The sequence below is a fragment of the Leucopleurus acutus genome (assembly GCF_964270905.1).
Source record: "Leucopleurus acutus genome assembly, chromosome: 2".
Classification (NCBI taxonomy): Eukaryota; Metazoa; Chordata; class Mammalia; order Artiodactyla; family Delphinidae; genus Leucopleurus; species Leucopleurus acutus.
Window position 1 is genome coordinate 176,796,913 of NC_139143.1, and position 21,631 is coordinate 176,818,543.

The following is a 21,631-nucleotide window of genomic DNA, read 5'->3' on the forward strand; positions in this document are numbered from 1 at the left end:
GTCCACCCAGCCCAGAGCCTTGGGAAGGCCACCAAGGGAGTTCTGAAGGAGGCCAGGGTGGAGGCTACCCCAGACAAGGCAGTGAGGCTCCCGGAGTCCGGGGGAAGCAGCAGCGGCAGCACCTGAAACATGGAGGTGCTGCCCACACCCCCTGACACCTGCTCCCCCTCAGATTGTGGGCTCCCGGCTGCGGATCCCCCAGGTGACGCCCGCGGACTCGGGCGAGTACGTGTGTCATGTCAGCAACGGTGCCGGCTCCCAGGAGACCTCGCTCATCGTCACCATCCAGGGCAGCGGCTCCTCCCACAGTGAGAACTCCTAGGGCAGGGGGTCTAGGCAAGCGGGTGCGGGGGAGGCAGCGAGGTGCCTGGCACTGTCACTCTTGTCTGACTCCGGCCATGTGGTGCATTCCTCTCTGTCCCCAGTGCCCAGTGTCTCCCCACCAATCAGGATCGAGTCCTCGTCCCCCACGGTGGTTGAAGGGCAGACCTTGGATCTGAACTGCGTGGTCACCGGGCAGCCCCAGGCCACCATCACGTGGTACAAGCGTGGGGGCAGCCTTCCCACTCGACACCAGGTACAGAGTAGAGCCTGGCAGTGGGGTGGGCAGTTCAGGGACAGCCCCCCATGGGCAAAGAACCCGAAGCATTAGCTGGCAGTCCTCCCTCCTGCCCTGGGTAGACAGAGGGTAGCCTCAGCCAGTCTGATGGAGGAGGCCTGAGCCAGCCAGTGACCCCTCAACCCCTTGACTCCCTTCTTCCTTATCCACACCCCTAGGCTCACGGCTCCCGTCTGCGGCTGCACCAGATGTCCGTGGCGGATTCAGGCGAGTACGTGTGCCGGGCTAACAACAACATCGATGCCCAGGAGGCCTCCATCGTGGTCTCAGTCTCCCCCAGCACCGGCAGCCCCTCTGGTGAGTCCGATGAAGACCCAGGAAGGGACTGGGAGACGCAGGTACCAGTGTTTCCCAGGGAGGAAAGGCCCTGTAGTCAGAGCCCTCAGACGAGGGTGGTGGTGCAGGACGAGGGCTCAGCAGAAGGATGCCAGGGTTCACATCCTGCCTGCACCACTAGGGACCTTGAGGGAGTGACTCTCCCCTCTCAGCTTCCGTACCCTCATCAGTGAAGTGGGGATGTCGATCATTCCATCCTCAGAGAGCTGTCCGATACGGTGGCCACTAGCCATGCATGGTCATTAAAATTAGTTAAAATTCTAAATTCACATCCTCACATTTCAAAAACAAAGTGCTCAGTAACCGCACATAGCTGGTTGCCACTGCATTGAACAGTGCGGATGATAGAACATTTCCATCATCGCAGAAAGTATGTGAATTTTGTGAGGACTAAGTGAGTTAATGCACGTAACGTACTTAGAACAGTGCTGGCATACTGTAAGTGCTTAATAAGTGTTAGCTATTCTTACTACCTTGGGAGGGTGGAGGCTTCTCCAGTTGAGGCTCCCACCAACCCAGGTGTTCCCAAATCTGACCATGACCAAAGCCCCGACTTGCTCTTTCTGTGCGCCCAGTCCCTGGCGGGGCCACGCCCATCAGAATCGAGTCGTCATCTTCACACGTGGCCGAAGGGCAGACCCTGGATCTGAACTGCGTGGTCCCTGGACAGGCCCATGCCCAGATCACGTGGTACAAGCGCGGGGGCAGCCTCCCCACTCACCACCAGGTATGGGAGTTGGGGGCAGGACATAGTGGGAGGGCTGCTGGATGTGCGGGCCCTGGCTAGGGGCCTGTCCCCCAAGCTCTGCCCGGGAAGGAGGGCCTGGGATCCCCTGTGGGGTGCAGTGCCTGCCTGCGTCAGAGGTGGGACCCTGGCCCCAGCCTTCAAGGATTCCAAGTGCCATCTCCTTCTGCTCCTCTCCCGTCCTGTCCCTGCTCAGGCCCACGGCTCACGGCTGCGGCTGCACCAGGTATCCCCGGCTGACTCGGGCGAGTACGTGTGCCGCGTGGTGAGCAGCTCTGGCCCCCTGGAGACCTCAGTCCTGGTCACCATCGAGGCTTCTGGCTCTGGCGCTGTTCTCGTCCCTGGTGAGGATCCCTACAGTGGGGCTGGGAAGCAGGAGGAGGGAAGAAAGGAGGCCTCGAGAGCCAGGTCAAGTGGGCTTCATCCCTAGGGCCCGAGAGCACGGGCTGTGGAGTCCGGCTCGTGTGGGCGTGAGTCCCGGCTCCTCTGTCCACACTCTTAAACGTTACACGAGGGATTCCTCTCGGTGTGTCACTTTCCTCATCTGTAAAGTGGGGCTAGTAGAGCTCTTGCAGCAATTACACGAGTTCCTTAAAGGCTGGAATTGCACCTCTGGGATCTGAGAGGGTGATTTTAGGTGGTGCCCTGATTAAATATTTTTTTATATTAATAGTGATAATGTTAGGGAAAAAACATCAACACGTCAAACCTGTCATGATTGCATGGAAATCATTGCCTATGATGGGGCTGTGTGTTTAAGGGTTTTCTTAAGTGAATCAATTGAAAGTGTAAAGGAGTTAATAGCACAGGGAGCACATGGCCGTAGCAGACGTCATGATAATAGTACCTGAATTGCTAAGTAATGAACGTGATGTGCACTTACCAGGTGCTGGGCCCTGGTATTTTTACACATATTAACTCATTTCACCGTCACAATAACCCTTTGAAGTAGGTATGATTGTTCTGTTTTACAGTTGGGGAAACTGAGGCATGGAGAGGTGAAGTAGCTTTCCCAGGGTCACACGACTAATAAATGGCAGGGCTGAGTTTTGAACCCAGGCAGTCTGGCCCCAGAGTCTGGGTTCTTAGCCCTGTACTACTCAAGTCTGGGAAACGTTAGTGATCTGTGTGGAGCTGCCTGGCCCTGAGCCCTGGCCGCCAGTGGTGCCAGGACCACAGAGGATGGTGGGACCATTGTCTGGGGCTGGGCTGGGAGAATGAGGTGCCAGGCTAGCCCAGCTGCTCCAGGCTTCAGGGGAATGGGAAGGGGGGTATCAAGGCCGTCTGCCTGTGGCCTCTGGCCTGACCGTCTGGGCACCCAGGGGCAGGGGCTGAGGACACAGGGAGTCCCAGCTCACTGACTTCTTCCTGTGCCCCAGCCCCGGGTGGAGCCCCACCCATCCTCATCGAGACGTCCTCCTCCCACGTGGCTGAAGGGCAGACCCTGGATCTGAAATGCGTGGTGCCTGGCCAGGCCCACGCCCAGGTCACATGGCACAGGCGCGGGGGCAGCCTTCCCGCCCGGCACCAGGTATGGAGCCTGGAGAAAGCAGGATGTGGGCATTCCCACCCCACCCCGTCCCCTGCCCGGGAGGGAAGGTGGCCCCAACATCCGGGGCTTTAGGAAAGTGGCAACAGGAGATCACTGGGACTCAGGAGTTCAAGAACAGGCTGGGCATGGTAGGGCCGTCACTGGCTGCCCAGTACCTTGGTGCAAATTATAAAAGGACACCTCTTACTCAAGACACTGGGCTTTCTCCTGCCAGGAAAAGCATAATAGTAAACATACCTCACAACGTCCAGTGTCAAAGGGGGTCACCTTGGGCAGGAGGCAGCGCCCGCAATGGTGCATGACAGTCCTGGGGTACAGGTATGAGAGGGCTGGGGCGTCTGACGGCCTTGGCCACCAGCCCCCCGGCTCACTCTCCCCACTCTCGCCCCACCCTGGCCAGGTCCACGGCCCCCTGCTGAGGCTGAACCAGGTGTCCCCTGCTGACTCTGGCGAATACTCCTGTCGAGTGGCCAGCAGCTCAGGCACTCTGGAGGCTTCTGTCCTGGTCACAATCGAGGCCTCCAGCCCAGGCCCCATTCCTGGTGAGTGACAGGAGCGGCGGGCGGTTCTGGGCACAGGCTTGGGGGCCCCTGCCTGGCCTTGCTCCCCCTGCTATCCAGCAGGGCTCTAGCCCTCGGCTCCAGGAAGGTCCTCCAGCCCCTCCCCCAACCACTGGGAACCAAGGTCTCACCAGGGCATCTCAGCCCCCAGGGGACAGAGACCCTTCTTAGGTCAATGGTGCTCAGCCATGTCAGTCCCTCTCAAGCCACTGCACCTCCAGGAGGTCCAGCTGGCACTCGGTGCCACCGCCTCAGGTCTCTGCCTGCACCCCCGGGGCCGCCCCTTTCTCACCCACCCATTGTGCCCACAGCCCCAGGACTGGCCCAGCCCGTCTACATCGAGGCCTCCTCCTCCCATGTGGCCGAAGGACAAACCCTGGACCTGAACTGCGTGGTACCCGGGCAGGCACATGCCCAGGTCACGTGGTATAAGCGTGGGGGCAGCCTCCCCGCCCGGCACCAGGTACAGGGGCTAGGGGTGGGGAGAATTCAGGGCAGGCAAGTTTTGACCTGCAGTTGCCGTCTGCATCCCAAACCTTCTTCACAAAAACCCTGGCATGCTTGGGGACCCCAGGGGATAAAATACTTGGCGGGGAGGAGTTCAGCAGCCTGGGAATTGAGAGACCTGGGTCTTTCTCCTGGCTTTGCTGCTGAATCATTTCCTGCAGCAGTTACCTCTGAAAAGGGGATGGAGTGGACTTGTAGGATTCTGTGAATGAAGCTTCCTCATCTCCACCAGCTGGAGCCCTGAGCTCCTGAGAACTCTTGGGCACTGGCACAGCCGGGCTCGGGTACTTGCCCTGTCCCGAGTGCTCTGGCACGATGGCCACCCTCTCCTCACTCCGACAGACCCACGGCTCCCGGCTGCGGCTCCACCACGTCTCCCAGGCCGACTCCGGAGAATACGTGTGCCGTGTGGTTGGCAGCTCGGGCCCTGAGCACGAGGCCTCCTTCACGGTCACTGTCCCGCCCAGTGCAGGGTCCTCCTACCGTGAGTGAGGGAGACGCTACGGGCAGGGGGAGGCGGGGAGACACTGGGGCCGAGGAGTGGGGAGGGGAGGCGGGGAGCCCACCCAGCCCTGCTGAGCGCAGCCCTCTGCCTCCGTCCTCCCCCAGGCCTTAGGAGCCCTGTCATCTCTATCGACCCGCCCAGCAGCACCGTGCGGCAGGGCCAAGATGCCAGCTTCAAGTGCCTCATCCATGATGGGGCAGCCCCCATCAGCCTTGAGTGGAAGACTCGGAACCAGGAGCTGGAGGGTGAGCCGGGGTGGGGGGGGTGGCTGGAGGTGGGTGTGAATGCACGAGGCTCAACACTGGCGGCTGGGCGGAGCCGACCATGGCACCGAACTTTCTGTGTGACCCCGAGTAAAGCCCTTCCCCTCTGGGGACTTGGTGTCCCTATCTGGATGGTGAGAGGGCTGGACCCAGGAGTCTCCAAGGACTTGTTTATCAACCATGTGTGACCCTGTGAGCTGGATACACCCAGACTGGAGGGGTCGGGGCCATGGGGCACTGGTCTGCCTACTGGCAGCGCCAAGGCAGGAGGACACCCTCACTGACCACACCCTCCTTGATGCCAACCCCGCAGACAATGTCCACATCAGCCCCAATGGCTCCATCATCACCATCGTGGGCACCCGGCCCAGCAACCACGGTGCCTACCGCTGCGTGGCCTCCAATGCCTATGGTGTGGCCCAGAGTGTCGTGAACCTCAGCGTGCATGGTGAGGGCCTTCAACCCCGTGGGCTCTGACTTCATGTTTCCAGCCCTGATTCCAAGCTCAGAACCTCCAGGCTTAAATCCAGCCTCTGCCACTGCCTCCCTCTTGGGCATTCTCCCTCTCTGAGCCTCGGTCTCTACATAGGTGCAGTGGGGAGACTAGTGCCCACTGGCAGTTACTGGTAAGGGGGCTGTGACAGTGCACATGACCAGCAGAGCCCTGCATGTGTATCAGTGGTGTCATTCCTCTGGGCAGGGCCCCCTACAGTGTCTGTGCTCCCCGAGAGCCCCGTGAGGGTGAAAGTGGGAAAGGCCATCACCCTGGAGTGTGTCAGTGCTGGGGAGCCCCGCCCTTCTGCTCGCTGGACCCGGATCAGTTCCCCCACCAACTTGGAGCAGCGGGCACCTGGGCTCGTGGACAGCCACACGGTGCTGCAGGTGATGTCGGGGGGGGGGGTCTCAACTCTGGATCTGAGGCCCAGTCACGGCCCGTTCTCGAGCAGTTGCCTGGAGGAGAGAGTGGTGGATGGACAGATGGGTGATGAATTGGTGAAGAAAGGGAGGGATGGGATAGGTGGATGATGGCTAGATTGGAAGATGGTCAGGAAGAAAGAAGGAAGGTGGAAGGAGGAATGGGTAGAAGTATGGGTGGTTGAGTGGGTAGGTGGATGGGTGGGTGGTTGGGTGGGTAGGTGGATGGATGGGTGGATGGGTGGGTGGATGGATGGATGGATGGATGGACGGGTAGATGGGGGGGTGGATGTGTGGATGGATAGACTAATGGGATATCTTGAGTGTGAGCCCTCAAGCAGCCAGTCAAATAGGAAAGCTAAAAACAAAGGGACGGGTAGAAGAAAGAGGTGAAACCAAGCCAGAGGGCTGATGCCAAGGTCCCCCCTCAGTGGCCTGATGACCAACATCCTTGCTTCTTCCAGATTTCGTCAGCTAAACCATCAGATGCAGGCATCTACGTCTGCCTAGCTCAGAATGCACTGGGCACAGCGCAGAAGCGAGTGGAAGTAATTGTAGACACGGGCACTGTGGCCCCAGGGGCCCCCCAGGTCCAGGTAGAAGAAGCCGAGCTGACTGTGGAAGCTGGACACACGGCCACCCTGCGCTGCTCAGCCACAGGTGTGGACGGGGGCTGGCACACAGGGCAGGCAGAGCAGCGGGCCCTGGGGCCTGAATTTAGACACAAGAGACCTGAAGAGGATGTCATGCTCAGGAAGGGGGCTTTGCTGCTGGCAATCTCCCAGTGATGGCTGAGGTGCCCACTTTGTGCCCCCCATGAAGGAGCAAGCTGACCCAGGTCCCTTCCTGGCCATCCCACCCCCAGCCAGTCCTGGGGCAGCCCACCAACCTCTGCCGCTCCACTCCACAGGCAGCCCCACGCCCACCATCCACTGGTCCAAGTTGCGCTCCCCGCTGCCATGGCAGCACCAGCTGGAAGGTGACACGCTAATCATCCCACGGGTAGCCCAGCAGGACTCGGGCCAGTACATCTGCAACGCCACTAGCCCTGCCGGGCATGCTGAGGCCACCATCGCCCTGCATGTAGAGAGTAAGGCCCTCGTCCACCCTCCTCGCGCTACCCTCTCCACACTGCATGGAGGTCTGAGCCCCCCAACCAGGCCACACCCTGGGCAGAACTCCAGGAAACCTACCTGGAGGGTCACATGCACCTCAGGCTCTGGAGCCTGCCCTAACCTAAAACCCACGTCCCCTCCTGGGACCTTGGCTTCCCTCATCCCCTGTCCTCTGGGCTCCCCGTTCAGCTTCCCTAGTCCTTTGGCAAGTCGCCAGGGCCCAGCACCTGCTGCCATCCTGACCTCTGCTCTCCGCCGCCCTGACCTCTGTGTCTCCAACCCCAGGCCCGCCGTATGCCACCACAGTCCCGGAGCACACGTCGGTGCAGGCAGGGGAGACGGTGCAGCTCCAGTGCCTGGCTCATGGGACGCCCCCACTCACCTTCCAGTGGAGCCGTGTGGGCGGCAGCCTCCCTGGGAGGGCGACCACCAGGCATGAGATGCTGCTCCTTGAGCCTGCGGCCCCTGCGGACTCAGGCCGCTACCGCTGCCGGGTCACCAACAAGGTGGGCTCAGCTGAGGCCTTCGCCCAGGTGCTGGTCCGAGGTGAGCAGCCCCAGCTCAGGCTGGGTAGAATGGGGTCAGCTTTCCTCCAGGCGCTTGTCTGAGCCTTTCACTTACCCCTCAGCTGGTGCCGGGGGACCCCCACCTGGGGCATGAAGACCCCCCTCCACTACCCTAGCTGGAACGCCTTCTTTTCCCCCAGGAAGACCCTGGTCACTGTGTTCTCAGCAACTCTAGCTCTCACTGCTGCATCCCTCCCTTGGCATTGACCTCATACTGCCAGAGGCTATGTTTACATGAGTACCCCAGCCTGCCTCACCTGCCAGACAGAGGATGCTCAGGGCAGGGCCTGGACCCAGTCATCTCAGCAGCCCCGGGCTTGTCCACCACAGCACCCAGAATGGGCTGCATAAATGCTGGACGGTGACAACAATGAATGTGTGATAGGGCAGCACCCACCCCCGGATGCCCAGGGTTTCAGTGGATCTCCAGAGAATCCCACATCTCCGTGGTCTCCTCAAGAGCCTGGACTGAAGTGAGCCCAGGTCCTGGGTTCAGTGCACAGCCCGATCACTTGATAGTTGTGTGAACCTGGCCAAGTCAGCGAACCTCAAGCCTCACTGTCCTCATCCTGCAAAGTAGAGAGGACGATGCCAGCACATAGGCTGACTTAGAAACGGACACATATGTAGAGCCCGTGGCACCTAGTAGGCACTTGGTAAATGGTGGTAGTATGCATTTGACCCACCCTCCCATATGTCCCCTACACCCGGACATTAGGTGCCTTCACCTGGGATCCTCCTATTTTAAATTTATTTATTTATTTATTTTTGGCTGCGTTGGGTCTTCATTGCTGCACACGGGCTTTCTCTAGTTGCAGCGAGTCGGGGCTACTCTTCATTACGGTGCACGGGCTTCTCTTTGCGGCGGCCTCTCTTGTTGCAGAGCAGGGGCTCTAGGCGCGCGGGCTTCAGTAGTTGTGGCGCACGGGCTTAGTTGCTCCGCGGCATGTGGGATCTTCCAGGACCAGGGCCTGAACCCGTGTCCCCTGCTTTGGCAGGCGGATTCTTAACCACTGCACCACCAGGGAAGCCCCTCTCCTATTTTAGATTAGAGCCAGAATAGTCTTTGCTCTCCTTCCTTCAGGTGTCTGAATCTTTCCAAGGCCGACCCCTCCCGCTCTCGCCTTGGGCTGCCCTCCCCCTCCCGAAGGCCAGGAGCTTCTGGAAGCACAGCCCAGCACTCCACAGGCTCTTATTTGTGTTGATTGAATGACTGCACGAGTGAGCAGATGAATGAATCTGCCAATGAAAGGTCTTTTTTTCCCTGGTCAGAGAGGCAAACAGGGGAACGTCCCCTGAATGTTAGGATGGGGGTTTCCTGGGTCCTGGAGGGGCATCGGGGATATCTCACACACACACACACACACACACACACGCACGCACAACCTCTTACCTGTCCCCACAGGCCCCTCCGGCTCTCTCCCCGCCACCCCCATCCCAGTAGGATCCGCGCCCACCGTTCAGGTCACGCCTCAGCTGGAGACCAAGAGCATAGGGGCCAGCGTCGAGTTCCACTGTGTCGTGCCCAGCGACCTGGGCACTCAACTCCGCTGGATCAAAGAAGGGGGTCAGCTGCCTCCCGGCCACAGCATACATGATGGGGTGCTCCGGTGAGTGGGGGCAGGGGCAGGACTGAACTTGGGCATCCCAGCCCAAGGCACCCTGTGGGGCTGTTAGAATACCTATCCTACTGGGCTTAGCATAAAACAATGGCCTTGGGCAAGTCACTTCACCTCCCTGAGCCTCAGTGTTCTCAGCTGTACAGTGGGTTATATGAGACCAGAATGAGATAACCTAAAGCACTTAACACAGTGCTTAGCATGTGGAAGGCCTTCAGTAATCAGTGGCCCATGTTTGTATTATTGTTAAAGGGAAGAGAACAAGCTCTGAGGCCAGATATATACATGTGACCCAGATCTCAGCTCTGCTACTTGATAACTGTGTGATCTGGAACTCTAGACCACAAGGTCTTGGTCTAAAATGGGTGTGGTGATACTCACTCTGACTTCCTACCTACCTCCCATGGTTTTGGGGAGACTAGAAGTTTACATCGTGTGCTGATACTTGACGACTTTTAACTCCCACACAACTGCAAAGTATTCTCACCAATTGTTTTTATTCACTGATGTCTTATTATTTTTTTCTTTACAGAATCCAGAACTTAGACCAGAGCTGCCAAGGGACGTATGTTTGCCAGGCCCATGGACCATGGGGACAGGCCCAGGCCAGTGCCCAGCTTGTTGTCCAAGGTAGGACGGTGGCTTCAGGCTTCTGCTAAGAGCAGGGGACAGAGGTGAAGTGCACAGGGACCATATTCCCCAAGAAACCCCTTAAATGTGTACAAATAAAGAGAATTATTCGATTGTATCTTGCTTTCATCTAGCACAGAGTGAGGGGGCTTGACAAATATTGCAAGGGAGGGGGGAAGAAGGGAGATGGGCGGAGCGCTCAGACAAACCAATGAAAATGACTGCGGTGCACAAGTGAGTGAAACGAATGAACAAAGAGCGAACAAGTGAGCGTGCTAATGAGTGGACGCACGAAAAAGTGAATGAAATGCTGAGTGCCTCGGGCCCCAGTGCTCACCTTTTCGGGGGCAGCCTGCAGCCTCTCTGAGCCCAGGCCTGCAGCAGGCTGGCCTCACTCTGTTCTGCCCCATCCTCCCGCAGCTCTGCCCTCTGTGCTCATCAACATCCGGACCTCCGTGCAGACCGTGGTGGTCGGCCATGCCGTGGAGTTCGAGTGCCTGGCCCTGGGTGACCCCAAGCCTCAGGTGACGTGGAGCAAAGTTGGAGGGCGCCTGCGGCCTGGCGTCGTGCAGAGCGGAGGCATCGTCAGGATCGCCCACGTGGAGCTGGCTGACGCAGGACAGTACCGCTGCACCGCCACCAGCGCCGCAGGCACCGCCCAGTCCCACGTGCTGCTACTCGTGCAAGGTGAAGGCTGGCAGGGAGCTCTGCAGGGCCGGGGAGCGTGCAGGGGCTGCTCTCACGCCATCTCCTGCCTTACCTGCACTACTCCTCCTTCCTGCTCTCTTGGGGATTTTCAATTTGGTGTATTTAGGGAGCAGGTTTCATAACAAGCAGGTGCAGCAGGGGATAGCAGTGAGTGTTCCTCTGGGGCAGCTGGAACTTGCAGGGAAAAGCTATGCCGTGGGGCATCAAGAGGAAATCAGATAAGTAGTCTTCACCTGCTGGAGCTCCTGCTCTGACGAGGAAGACCTACGGCTCAGTCTGCTGGCAGAGACAGCACAAACACAAAACAGACGTGAAAGACAGTAAAACGTGGACAATGGATGCCAGGCAGACACAATCTGTGTGTTCTTCAGAGGCTATTCTTTTTCACCCCAAGCCCTATCACTTGCCCCAAACTTACCCACACTGCCCTAGTACCCCCTCTTCAGGTCCCCAGCGGGCTGCACAATTTTCCACCCAGGTGTGTTGAAGAGGCTCGGTCTGTGGAGTCAGTTGAACCTGTCCCTGAGCCCTGGCTCTGCCTGGTTCCACCTGTGCAACCAGGAGTGAACGGCCACAGTTTCCTCATCTGTGAAATGGGGACACAGTGCCTCCCTTCCAGGGATGGCATGAGGATTAAATGAGTCAGGACACAGGCTGGGCTCACAAACGGTTGGTGTCATCAGGTTGATGGCCTGTGTCTCCTCCTCCCCTCTCAGCCTTGCCGCAGATCTCAACGCCCCCAGAGGTCCGTGTGCCCACTGGTTCTTCAGCTGTCTTCCCCTGCATGGCCTCTGGCTACCCCACTCCTGACATCACCTGGAGCAAGGTAAATGCTAGGCAGGAAACCAGCGGGCGTGCCTGAGGGGCAGGGACCAGGTCTTCACCATCTCGGTGCCCCCAGGAGCTGGCCCAGGCTTGGCCCAGAGCATGCACTCCATGTCTGAGGGTGGGCCCCAGGCAGGGGTGGGAGACGGGCCCCGTGGAGGTGTGGGCCAAGGCCAGGGTTCAAAGTGCCAGTGTGTTTGCAGCTGGATGGGAACCTGCCGCCCGACAGCCGCCTGGAGAACAACATGCTGCTGCTGCCCTCGGTCCAGCCCCAGGACGCGGGCACCTATGTCTGCACCGCCACCAACCGCCAGGGCAAGGTCAAGGCCTTTGCCCATCTGCAGGTGCCAGGTGAGACCACACACCCCGGGATAGGCGGCACCCTGCCTGCCACCTTGTGGGTGGCGTCTTGACCTGTGCTTTCTGCCCTCAGAGCGGGTGGTGCCCTACTTCACGCAGACCCCCCACTCTTTCCTGCCACTGCCCACCATCAAGGATGCCTACAGGAAGTTTGAGATCAAGATCACCTTCCGGCCCGACTCAGCCGATGGTGAGCAGGGGAGGAGCTGATTGGGGGGCCCGGGGCTGGGGATCTCCAAAGTCACTGCCATCAGGGTATGAGCCCTGGCAGCCCCCAGTCCTCAGCCTTCCCTGCCCCGGGGGCTCCAGGCCGGCCGGGCCTCCCCCTCTGGCTCATGCCTCCTCTTCTCCATTCCCTCCTGTGTGATACCTGCACCCAAGCCTCCCCCGGTCCCTCTGCCACTGGTGCAGCACCCCCCAGTCCTTCTGTCCCGTCTCCCTACTCCTGTCTCTGCTCCTTCCTCCTCTTCCCCATCTCTCACCCTTCCCTCCTCTCTCTCTCTCTCTTTCTCATCTGTCTCCTTCCACCTCTTACGGGTCTCTGACTTTCACTGTCCAGGCCTCCTTCTCTACTCGGGTGAGTCTCCGCCTCCCTCTCCTCCTTCAGGTAGACCCTACAGTGTAAGTGAAACAAATTCAGCTCCTTTCTAGGAGCTCTCAGCAAGGCCCTTCTATTTAGGGCCCCATCCTGAGAGGGAGACGCCCTGGCTGTGTGGGGAGTGCTGGAGGGAGGGACAGCAGTTAGCGAGGGGAAAGGCTCACAAGCTTGGGCCATTCGTTCCGGGGCTGGGCAGACAGGGAGCCCGTGGCTGGACGGGAGGCCCTAACACAGCTATGCCCGCCCAGGGATGCTGCTGTACAACGGGCAGAAGCGGATCCCAGGGAGCCCCACCAACCTGGCCAACAGGCAGCCCGACTTCATCTCCTTCGGCCTTGTGGGCGGGAGGCCCGAGTTCCGGTGAGACCCTCACCCTCCCGGGTTACAGGGGAAGGGGGGCTGGGGGACTAGATTGCAGGACTTTCGTCAGGCACACACCACCCTGGGCTGAGTTGTACGACGGAGGTTCTGAAAGAAGAAGGAGATGTGACCGTTACCCTCGGTGACCCCCCGTGCTGCCGGGGTCGGCACAGTGCGCCAGCCGGGTGGCGGAGGACGCAGCCTCAGACTTGCACACAGTTGCGGCAGAAATACTCAGCAATGCTAGAGTGTGTCCTTCCAGGGTGGGACCGCTGCAGGCCAGAATTCATTCATTCATTTATTCATTAACAGTTTTGTGCTGAATACCTACTATGTACCAGGCACTGATACAAACAAATCAAGTCCTGGCCCTTGTGGGAATGTATATTCTAGTTGGGGAGGACCCGCCACAAACAAGGAAGGAAAGAGGCAAGGTCATCTCAGAGGGAGGAGTGCGCAGACGAACAGTGAGGCCAGGTGCCAGGCTGTAGGGCCTAGAGCCAGGGGCACTTGGAGCCCCGGGGGCTGCTCTGAATAAGCTCCCAGGGAAAGAGTGTAGGAGAAGAAGAACCCCTGGGGAGGGGCAGGGATAGGGTGAGCTGGGGTGGGGGTGGGGCGAGAGCACAAGACAGGGACAGGAACCGGAGCAGGATGACAGGGAATGGCGTCGACCCCTTTGCCCAGCCTGGCCCCCTGCCCAGCCCTTCCTACAAACCCCATATCCGCTCTCTCCTGCCCCGGCCCTCCCTCCCACCCCGTGGAGCAGGTTTGATGCAGGCTCGGGCATGGCCACCATCCGTCACCCCACACCGCTAGCACTGGGCCAGTTCCACACCGTGACCCTGCTGCGCAGCCTCACCCAGGGCTCCCTGATCGTGGGCAGCCTAGCCCCGGTCAATGGCACCTCCCAGGTGAGACCCAGCCCCGTTCCTCTATCCCTAGCCCCTCCCCACCTCCGCTCAGCCTCTGCCATTCCTGACTTACCCCTGTCCAGGGCAAGTTCCAGGGTCTGGACCTGAATGAGGAGCTCTACCTGGGTGGCTACCCCGACTATGGCGCTATCCCCAAGGCAGGCCTGAGCAGCGGCTTCATAGGTGAACCCCCTCCCCACCTTCAGCCCTGGCCAGACCTCACCTGGCTGGCAGAGCACCTGGGAGGGCACTGCAGGGCGTGGGTCGGAGCTGGGCAGGCCTCCCAGCACCCCTGACTTGGCTCATCCTGCCTGCCCACCCCCCAGGCTGTGTCCGGGAGCTGCGCATCCAGGGTGAGGAGATCGTCTTCCATGACCTCAACCTTACAGCGCACGGCATCTCCCACTGCCCCACCTGTCGGGACCGGCCCTGCCAGGTAACCCCACACCGCACACTCCTCCCGGCCTCCCAGGCCGCTGTCCTCAGCCATGGCCGGCCCTGGTGGGGAGTGGGGAAGGGCCAGAGTGTTCTCGGTCTGACTTCCGGGGGCTGCTTTGCAGAACGGGGGCCAGTGCCAGGACTCGGAGAGCAGCAGCTATGTGTGTGTGTGCCCGGCTGGCTTCACCGGGAGCCGCTGTGAGCACTCACAGGCCCTGCACTGCCACCCAGGTGTGTAGCCCACCCTCTCCATCACTGCCACTCCGGGCTCTTCCCTCTGCCCGTTGCTGCCCCGTCATATCCACCCCAACTGCTAACCGTACTCACCACACTCTCTCCATCTTTCCCGAGTACTTAACCACTCTTCCTGGATTCTGACTTCCATCACTGCCATCCTAATATCCACCACGCCTCCCGTCCCTGCTACCCAAGCACTCATCCCCCGTCACTGTACCCGGACACTCCCCCCAGCCCCAATCACTGCTTCCTGGTACCTACCACCTTCCCATCTGTTACCAAGGCACTCACCCCACTACCCACCACCCAGGTACAGTCTTTCAAGAACAAAAGAGTCACTCGTTCACTCCCTGCCTTGCTCTCTCCCTGCCCAGCCCCTTCTGGCCCCACCCTTGCCCGAATCCATTCCCCCTCCCCGGTCACCCGATGCAGCCCTCCCAGGAGTCCCGGCCCTAAGTAGCCAAGGCCCCCGAGGGGCCGTAGTTAGAGTTCTGGCATCAGGACCCCACCGTCTCCCAGGCCACCTCAGTGCCCTCCTCATTGGCCTGTGTGTCCCCCAGAGGCCTGTGGGCCCGACGCCACCTGTGTGAACCGGCCCGACGGCCAAGGCTACACCTGCCGCTGCCACCTGGGCCGCTCGGGCGTGAGGTGTGAGGAAGGTAAGTGGAGCTGCGCCTGAGACCCCCAGGGGTCCCAGTAAGGACAGGAGAAGCTGGGCAGGGCATTCTGAGGCCATGACGGGCCCTATGGATGATAAAATTATTCCAGAGCCAGAGGGCCTCCAAGTCACCTGGCCAAGCTTCATGCCCAGCCTGAATCCCGTACACAAGGGCCCCAAAGGGGAAGCCCATCTAATTGGAGATCCAGCCTGGTCTGTAGTGCTGGGGGCAGGGTGCTTCTAGGCTGTTGCAGCCATTGCCCAGCTGATCCCGAGCCTCTAGGACTGGAGAGTGGAGTGGGCAGGGGTCCCAGAGGAAGGCTGCATAGTTGGAGCCTTCCCAGGACTCTGGCATCCCCACTGCCCTGGCTGAGCTGTGACTGCTGCAGGTGTGACTGTGACCACCCCTTCCCTGTCGGGCGCGGGCTCCTACCTGGCGCTGCCTGCTCTCACCAACACGCACCACGAGCTACGCCTGGATGTTGAGTTTAAGCCGCTGGCACCTGACGGGGTCCTGCTGTTCAGCGGGGGAAAGAGCGGGCCGGTGGAGGATTTCGTGTCCCTGGCGATGGTTGGCGGCCACCTGGAGTTCCGCTACGAGTTGGGGTCAGGTGAGCACTGACACCAAATGCAGTTGAGCTGTAGGCACCAAGCTCCATGCCCCCCTTGGCCCTCCACACCCCCAGGAGGCGGGAGGAATAAATTCTGAAGTCAGACCAACCGGAGTCCCCTGTTCTTCGCGTTCCTCTCTCCGTGTGACCTGAAGCAAGTCTCTAGACCTCTCGGGTTCCTCTGGGACGCTGGGAGGCTGAAGGAGGTTCCCTGTCTGCTCAAGTTCCTGTAGGGGGTGGGACGGGGCAGAGGGCCATCCATGTGCCAACCCTGCCGGCATCCTCCCCAGGGCTGGCCGTTCTGCGGAGCTCCGAGCCCCTGGCCCTGGGCCGCTGGCATCGCATATCCGCAGAGCGTCTCAACAAGGACGGCAGCCTGCGGGTGAACGGCGGGCGCCCTGTGCTGCGCTCCTCACCCGGCAAGAGCCAGGGCCTCAACCTGCACACCCTGCTCTACCTGGGTGGTGTGGAGCCGTCCTTGCAGCTGCCCCTGGCCACCAACATGAGCGCTCACTTCCGCGGCTGCGTGGGCGAGGTGAGCGACTTCCAGACGGCAAGCGGGGAGGGCGGGGTGATTTCCCTCTGCCTGCAGCCAGCCCAAGGCGCTTGGGATCAGAGCCTCAGTTTCCTCCTCTGTAAAATGGGGATAATTACACCTGCTTTGAAGGTTGTGGTGAGGAGGGACTACACTCACGGATGCTCCTGGCACACAGTAGACCCTCGACTTTGGTCCTCCCCCCCCGACCCCAGAAACCCACGTTACTGCTCAAGTTCCAGCCTGGGTTCCCAGCTACCCTCTGCTGCAGTCTCCTCTCTGCTGGTACACCCATGCTTCAGCCTCCTGCCTTCTTCGAGTCCCTTGGTGTCCCTATGCCCACAGGTGTCAGTGAATGGAAAGCAGCTGGACCTCACCTACAGCTTCCTGGGCAGCCGGGGCGTCGGGCAGTGCTACGACAGCTCCCCGTGTGAGCGCCAGCCTTGTCGCAGTGGCGCCACGTGCATGCCCACCGGCGAATACGAGTTCCAGTGCCTGTGTCGAGACGGCTTCAAAGGCGAGGGAGCCCGGCCAGGCACTGGGAGGGAGGGGTGGGGGGTGGTCAGTGGCCGCTCCAGCCCATGCCCACTCGCCTCTTCCCTGGCCCACAGGAGACCTCTGTGAGCACGAGGAGAACCCCTGCCAGCTCCGTGAGCCCTGTCTGCATGGGGGTACCTGCCAGGGCACCCGCTGCCTCTGTCCCCCCGGCTTCTCTGGCCCTCGCTGCCAACAAGGTAACTGCCCCAGCTTCTCTCCACCTCCCCCTTGGGGCGCTGGGGCCTGACACAGCCCACCGACTGGACCCTGCGTCTCCCCACAGGCTCTGCACATGGCATAGCGGAGTCCGACTGGCATCTTGAAGGCAGTGGGGGCAACGGTACGTACTTGCCGTGACCAGCCAGAGGAGCTGAGCAGGCTTTGGGTCTCTCAGCCCCTCTTCCAATGACCCCACCCCTCCATCCTGGCCTCTGAACAAAACAAGCCCAGGTGAGAGGCTCCTTGGGCACAGAGAGACAGAATAAGAAGAGCACAGCCGCACAGAGCTGGGTCCTGCCCTATGCTCACTGCCTAGTGACTTTGGGCAGGCCTTTGAACCACTTTCACTTCTGTACCCTCCTCTGTATTCGTGCATTCCAGCAACAGACATGTATGTGTGCCCATCCTTGCCCTGGGAGCAGTAAATACAAGATGCGTAAGGCAGGACCCTTATTCTCAAGGATTCCACAATCTGTTTAAAAGCAATGATAATGATTTGTAAAAATGAATACTTATTGAACATTTACAGGCCCTGTGCTAACTGCGTTATAGATACATACCTTATTTATCGCTAATATAACAGGAGAGGTAGTGGCATAGTGGATAAGAGCCTGGATTCAAATCCTAGCTCTTCCACTTACTAGCTGTGTGACTTGGGTGACTCACTTAACCTCTCTGTGCCTCAGTTTCCTCACGTATAAAATAGAAAGAAGTAACATCCTTCCACAAGCCTTTGGATAAAATTTTGTGTGAGAGTAAAATTCTTTAATGTATTTTAAATGCTTAGAACAATGTCTGGTCCAGAGTGGGCACAGAATGTTAGCTTTTGTTAATATTATAGCAAAGACATAGGGTTGTCACAAGGATCCAGTTAAAAATTATGTTTGTAGCTGGATGTGAAACTTCCTGCATGGTGACCGGCAGATAGTAGGTGCTTGGTAACTGTTAGCTGCTAACTTCATCAGTTGGTGGAGGGTGGCGAAGTGTCGCCTACCCTGGTAGCTGCCAGGCCCCAGGGGCCAGCACTGGTGTGGGATGTCTTTGAGCAGGTAGGGTTGGGGATGTTATAGCCACACACACAGTGTGGACGATGCAGCCGAAAGGTCTGGTTTGCCATCCAGGCTTCCCACTTCCTAGGCAAGTCACTCATCCCTGAACCTGTCTTCCCGTCTGTAAGATGGAGGGATTACAAAGGTTCAGAACCGTTTATGTGCCACTGACCTAGATGACCAGCTGCCCCAGTTTGCTCAGGACTGAGGAGCTTCTGGGGATGTGGGACTTTCAGAGCTAAAACCAGGACAGGACCCGGCAAATAGAGATGGTTGATCACCCGACCTGGACCCTACTGACTGCATAGAATGAAATACATAGGATTTCAAAGGGAATCAATTGTTCTGAAAGAAGGTTATCAAAATATTAGAAGTTGTTTGCATCTCTATTAACGCATTAAATACAAGATCTAGCGTTGGTTAGGGTTAGGGTCGTTAGTCCCAACAGCTACCACAATTGCAATAAGCATAAGCAATGTTTTGAAATATTTGCAGCAACTGTAATGCAATAAGGGAATCTTCCACTGGTGACTGAGTCACAGGCCCTGCTCCTCCTTAGTGTGTTGCCTACCTGCGTAACTAAAGGAACTGCTAACCTTCAGGGAGAGGAGAGCAAGGCTAGGACTGTAATGTTTTCCAAGCCAAGTTCACAGGCCTCTGAATTCTGCCCCCAGCCCCCTTGGGTCTCCAGGGACTGCAGGTTCAGAGCCCTGCAGTAGTACAGGTCGGGGTGGAGGTGGGGGTCAAGGGCACCGATGCGGGATCGATACTCTGTGTGGGTGAGCAGGTGTCCCAGCATCGCCCCCACTCCCCCGACAGATGCCCCCGGGCAGTACGGAGCCTACTTCTACGATGACGGCTTCCTCGCCCTCCCTGGCCGCATCTTCTCCAGGAGGTGAGAAGAGAGTCTGTGGGCCCAGGGTGGGGGACGGGAATCTGGGGCTTCTGCCCTCTCACCCACTTCCCCTGCACCGCAGTCACCCTGAGGTGCCCGAGACCATCGAGCTGGAGGTTCAGACCAGCACGGCCAGCGGCCTCCTGCTCTGGCAGGGAGTGGTAAGTGTGGACGTCCCGCCCAGGATCTCAGGGTTCCCAGCCCCCTGGTGGCCACAGGAGTGGGAGAGAGGAAGGAGGAGGCCACAGCTGTCAGTAGCCCCTGGAACCCTGTGCTTCTCTGGCAGGAGGTGGGAGAGTCCGGCCGAGGCAAGGACTTCATCAGTCTTGGGCTTCAGGATGGGCACCTTGTCTTCAGGTGGGTCCTGGCACCCGACCCTTCCTCTCCCTTCCCTCAGCCCCCTTACCCTTCAGTGGCTTCCCCTCCGGTCAGCCCCATGGCCCCCCCAGCAAGAAGCTGCAGCGCCCAGTGCCCCAGCTGCACACCACCACCACCGTCCCACACCCCCTCCAGTCCTGCCCCCTGCTCACACCCTCTTGGGCCTGTGTGACTGCAGCTACCAGCTGGGCAGTGGGGAGGCCCGCCTTGTCTCTGAGGACCCCATCAACGACGGCGAGTGGCATCGGGTGATGGCACTGCGGTAAGGGAGCCCCCCGGGCACTAGGGCGAAGGGCCCGGAGTCCTGGACTGGGACAGGACGCCCCCCGTCATGCGCAGGGAGGCAGGCATTGAGCTCTGGGGAGACAGAACGTGAAGCCAGGGTCAGGGGAGAGCCCGCCAGCCGGAGCACAGACTTCCAGGGCAGGACAGAACTCCATGGGGTGGGCGCACAAACACCCTAGGGGCTGGATGAAGCCTGGGTGGGGTGCTAGGAAGTTGTGTTTGTGGGACCAGATCTCTCATCCAGTGGAGGGAGGGGGCAAGAAAGAACTCAGGGAGCGGGGTCACGCTGCTCTGACTGGAGTCTCTGTAGCAAAGGGAGGGGGCTCTCACTGGGTTGAGAAGGACGGGGGATCGGTGGTGAGGGGCCTGACCCCGTTCCACTGCAGAGAGGGCCGGAGAGGCTCCATCCAGGTGGACGGAGAGGAGCTGGTCAGCGGCCAGTCCCCAGGCCCTAACGTGGCAGTCAACACCAAGGGCAGCATCTACGTCGGTAAGTCTTGAGCTCGGGCCTGGTGCAGGCCTGGGGCCGCTCCTCCAGGTCGGGGAGGGCCAGCAGGGGAGGGGCTCCGGCAGAGGTAGAGCACGGGGCCTTCCTCCCCCCACCTCCTAGAGCTGACAGGCCCCGCCCTCTCCCTTCCCTGCAGGTGGAGCCCCTGACGTGGCGGTGCTGACTGGGGGCAGGTTCTCCTCGGGCATCACGGGCTGTATCAAGAACCTGGTGCTGCACTCTGCCCGGCCTGGCACCCCGCCTCCACAGCCACTGGACCTGCAGCACCGCGCCCAGGCGGGGGCCAACACGCGCCCCTGCCCCTCGTAGGCACTGCCTGCCCCACACGGACTCCCGGGCAGCGCCCCAGCCCCGCAGCGTCGACTATATTATTATTAATATTATTATTATGAATATTTTGTAAGAAACGGAGGCGATGCCACGCTTTGCTGCTACTGCCCTGGGCTGGACTGGAGGGTGGGCACGCCACCCTACACAGACACACCTGGGCAAAGCCACAGGCTGCTGGGCAGGGCGGGTTGCATGGGAGCAGGTGCCTCAAAGGGTCACCAGGACTTGGGGTCGGGCACGGTGGCTGAGCAGGCTCAGAACTGCCCCCACCAACAGAGCCCCCCGAGGTAGTGCTGGGCTGCCCGTTTCTTCAGCCCTTGGGCAGCCCTCATTTCTACAGGAGCCAAACTCGGCTTCCAGCCTGGAGCCTCACCAGCTACCCGGAGCAGAGGGCATCGCAGTGGCCTTCGCCACCCTCCTCCGGGTTGGGAAAGCTCTTTAGTGCTAACTGTGGTGCAAAAGGCAGCTCACCCCTGGGCAGGCAGCCCCCAGCCCTGCCAGCCCATGTCCCAGCGCCCCTCCACCTCCGCCTAGCCAGCCAGGCCACCGGCCCCTGGCAGCCTCCCCCCTCCCACCAAGCCCTCCTGGCCTGCATCCCTCCCACCCCACACCTAGCCCAGGGCCCCTGCCCTGAGGGGCTGCAAGGGAAAGCCCACCTCAACTCTTACCAGGAGCTGCTACAGGCAGAGCCCAGCACTGAGAGTGTCTCCCTGCCTGCACCAGGCCACGTCCCCCCACTGATCTGGAAGTGAAGGCCCAGGGCACATGGGGGGAGGAGAGCATTGGTGGTCAGAAAGAGTTAATGCCTTGGGTAGGGGAGCCGGGACTCATGACTGGGAGGGACAGGAAGGGGGCGTGACAGCCCTGCCCCATCTGTGGGAGCCCCAGGGCCCAACTGGGGGCAAGCGCCCTCCCCACCAGCAACCCCCAGAGGTGGGTCCGGGACGCCTGGCCTCTGTGTCCTAGAAGGGACCCTCCTGTGGTCTTTATCCTGATCTTTCTTAATAAACGGTGCTATCCCCGCCAGGGCTGTCTCCTGTGTCTTTGACTACGACTGGACTCGTGGTTCCTGAGGGTGGGCCAGGATGGGGCAAAGCAGGGCAAGTGAGGTCCGGGCGTGAAGCAAGGCAGCTTCAGGGGAGCGAGGCCCCTACTCCCTGCCCTTCACTGATCCAGCCTAGTGCCAGTCACCATGCAAGTTGCAGGGTCAGCTGCCTCCTGTGGCCTTCACCATGACCCTGTGAGGCAGGAATCATC

The 21,631-nt window shown here is 59.9% G+C and overlaps 1 protein-coding gene across 1 annotated transcript in view; it reads left to right on the plus strand.

Annotated features, from left to right (window-relative positions):
- HSPG2 (heparan sulfate proteoglycan 2) overlaps positions 1-21,400 on the plus strand; it is a 101,574-nt gene extending 80,174 nt beyond the window's left edge. Inside the window, exons 60-97 of the mRNA XM_082833616.1 lie at positions 173-308; positions 426-577; positions 778-916; positions 1,531-1,682; positions 1,897-2,044; positions 3,080-3,231; positions 3,653-3,794; positions 4,124-4,275; positions 4,662-4,803; positions 4,929-5,069; positions 5,401-5,535; positions 5,788-5,969; positions 6,467-6,662; positions 6,913-7,092; positions 7,403-7,663; positions 9,089-9,293; positions 9,835-9,932; positions 10,353-10,619; positions 11,357-11,466; positions 11,669-11,816; positions 11,899-12,015; positions 12,672-12,783; positions 13,550-13,694; positions 13,778-13,877; positions 14,021-14,130; positions 14,255-14,363; positions 14,930-15,028; positions 15,417-15,638; positions 15,929-16,173; positions 16,519-16,690; positions 16,785-16,907; positions 16,994-17,050; positions 18,798-18,873; positions 18,956-19,034; positions 19,160-19,230; positions 19,430-19,513; positions 19,923-20,026; positions 20,181-21,400. Coding sequence (XP_082689742.1) covers positions 173-308; positions 426-577; positions 778-916; positions 1,531-1,682; positions 1,897-2,044; positions 3,080-3,231; positions 3,653-3,794; positions 4,124-4,275; positions 4,662-4,803; positions 4,929-5,069; positions 5,401-5,535; positions 5,788-5,969; positions 6,467-6,662; positions 6,913-7,092; positions 7,403-7,663; positions 9,089-9,293; positions 9,835-9,932; positions 10,353-10,619; positions 11,357-11,466; positions 11,669-11,816; positions 11,899-12,015; positions 12,672-12,783; positions 13,550-13,694; positions 13,778-13,877; positions 14,021-14,130; positions 14,255-14,363; positions 14,930-15,028; positions 15,417-15,638; positions 15,929-16,173; positions 16,519-16,690; positions 16,785-16,907; positions 16,994-17,050; positions 18,798-18,873; positions 18,956-19,034; positions 19,160-19,230; positions 19,430-19,513; positions 19,923-20,026; positions 20,181-20,353 — 5,436 coding nt within the window. The 3' untranslated portion in view covers positions 20,354-21,400. The remainder of the gene's footprint in view (positions 1-172; positions 309-425; positions 578-777; positions 917-1,530; positions 1,683-1,896; positions 2,045-3,079; positions 3,232-3,652; positions 3,795-4,123; positions 4,276-4,661; positions 4,804-4,928; positions 5,070-5,400; positions 5,536-5,787; positions 5,970-6,466; positions 6,663-6,912; positions 7,093-7,402; positions 7,664-9,088; positions 9,294-9,834; positions 9,933-10,352; positions 10,620-11,356; positions 11,467-11,668; positions 11,817-11,898; positions 12,016-12,671; positions 12,784-13,549; positions 13,695-13,777; positions 13,878-14,020; positions 14,131-14,254; positions 14,364-14,929; positions 15,029-15,416; positions 15,639-15,928; positions 16,174-16,518; positions 16,691-16,784; positions 16,908-16,993; positions 17,051-18,797; positions 18,874-18,955; positions 19,035-19,159; positions 19,231-19,429; positions 19,514-19,922; positions 20,027-20,180) is intronic.
- Positions 21,401-21,631: the final 231 nt, after the last annotated feature.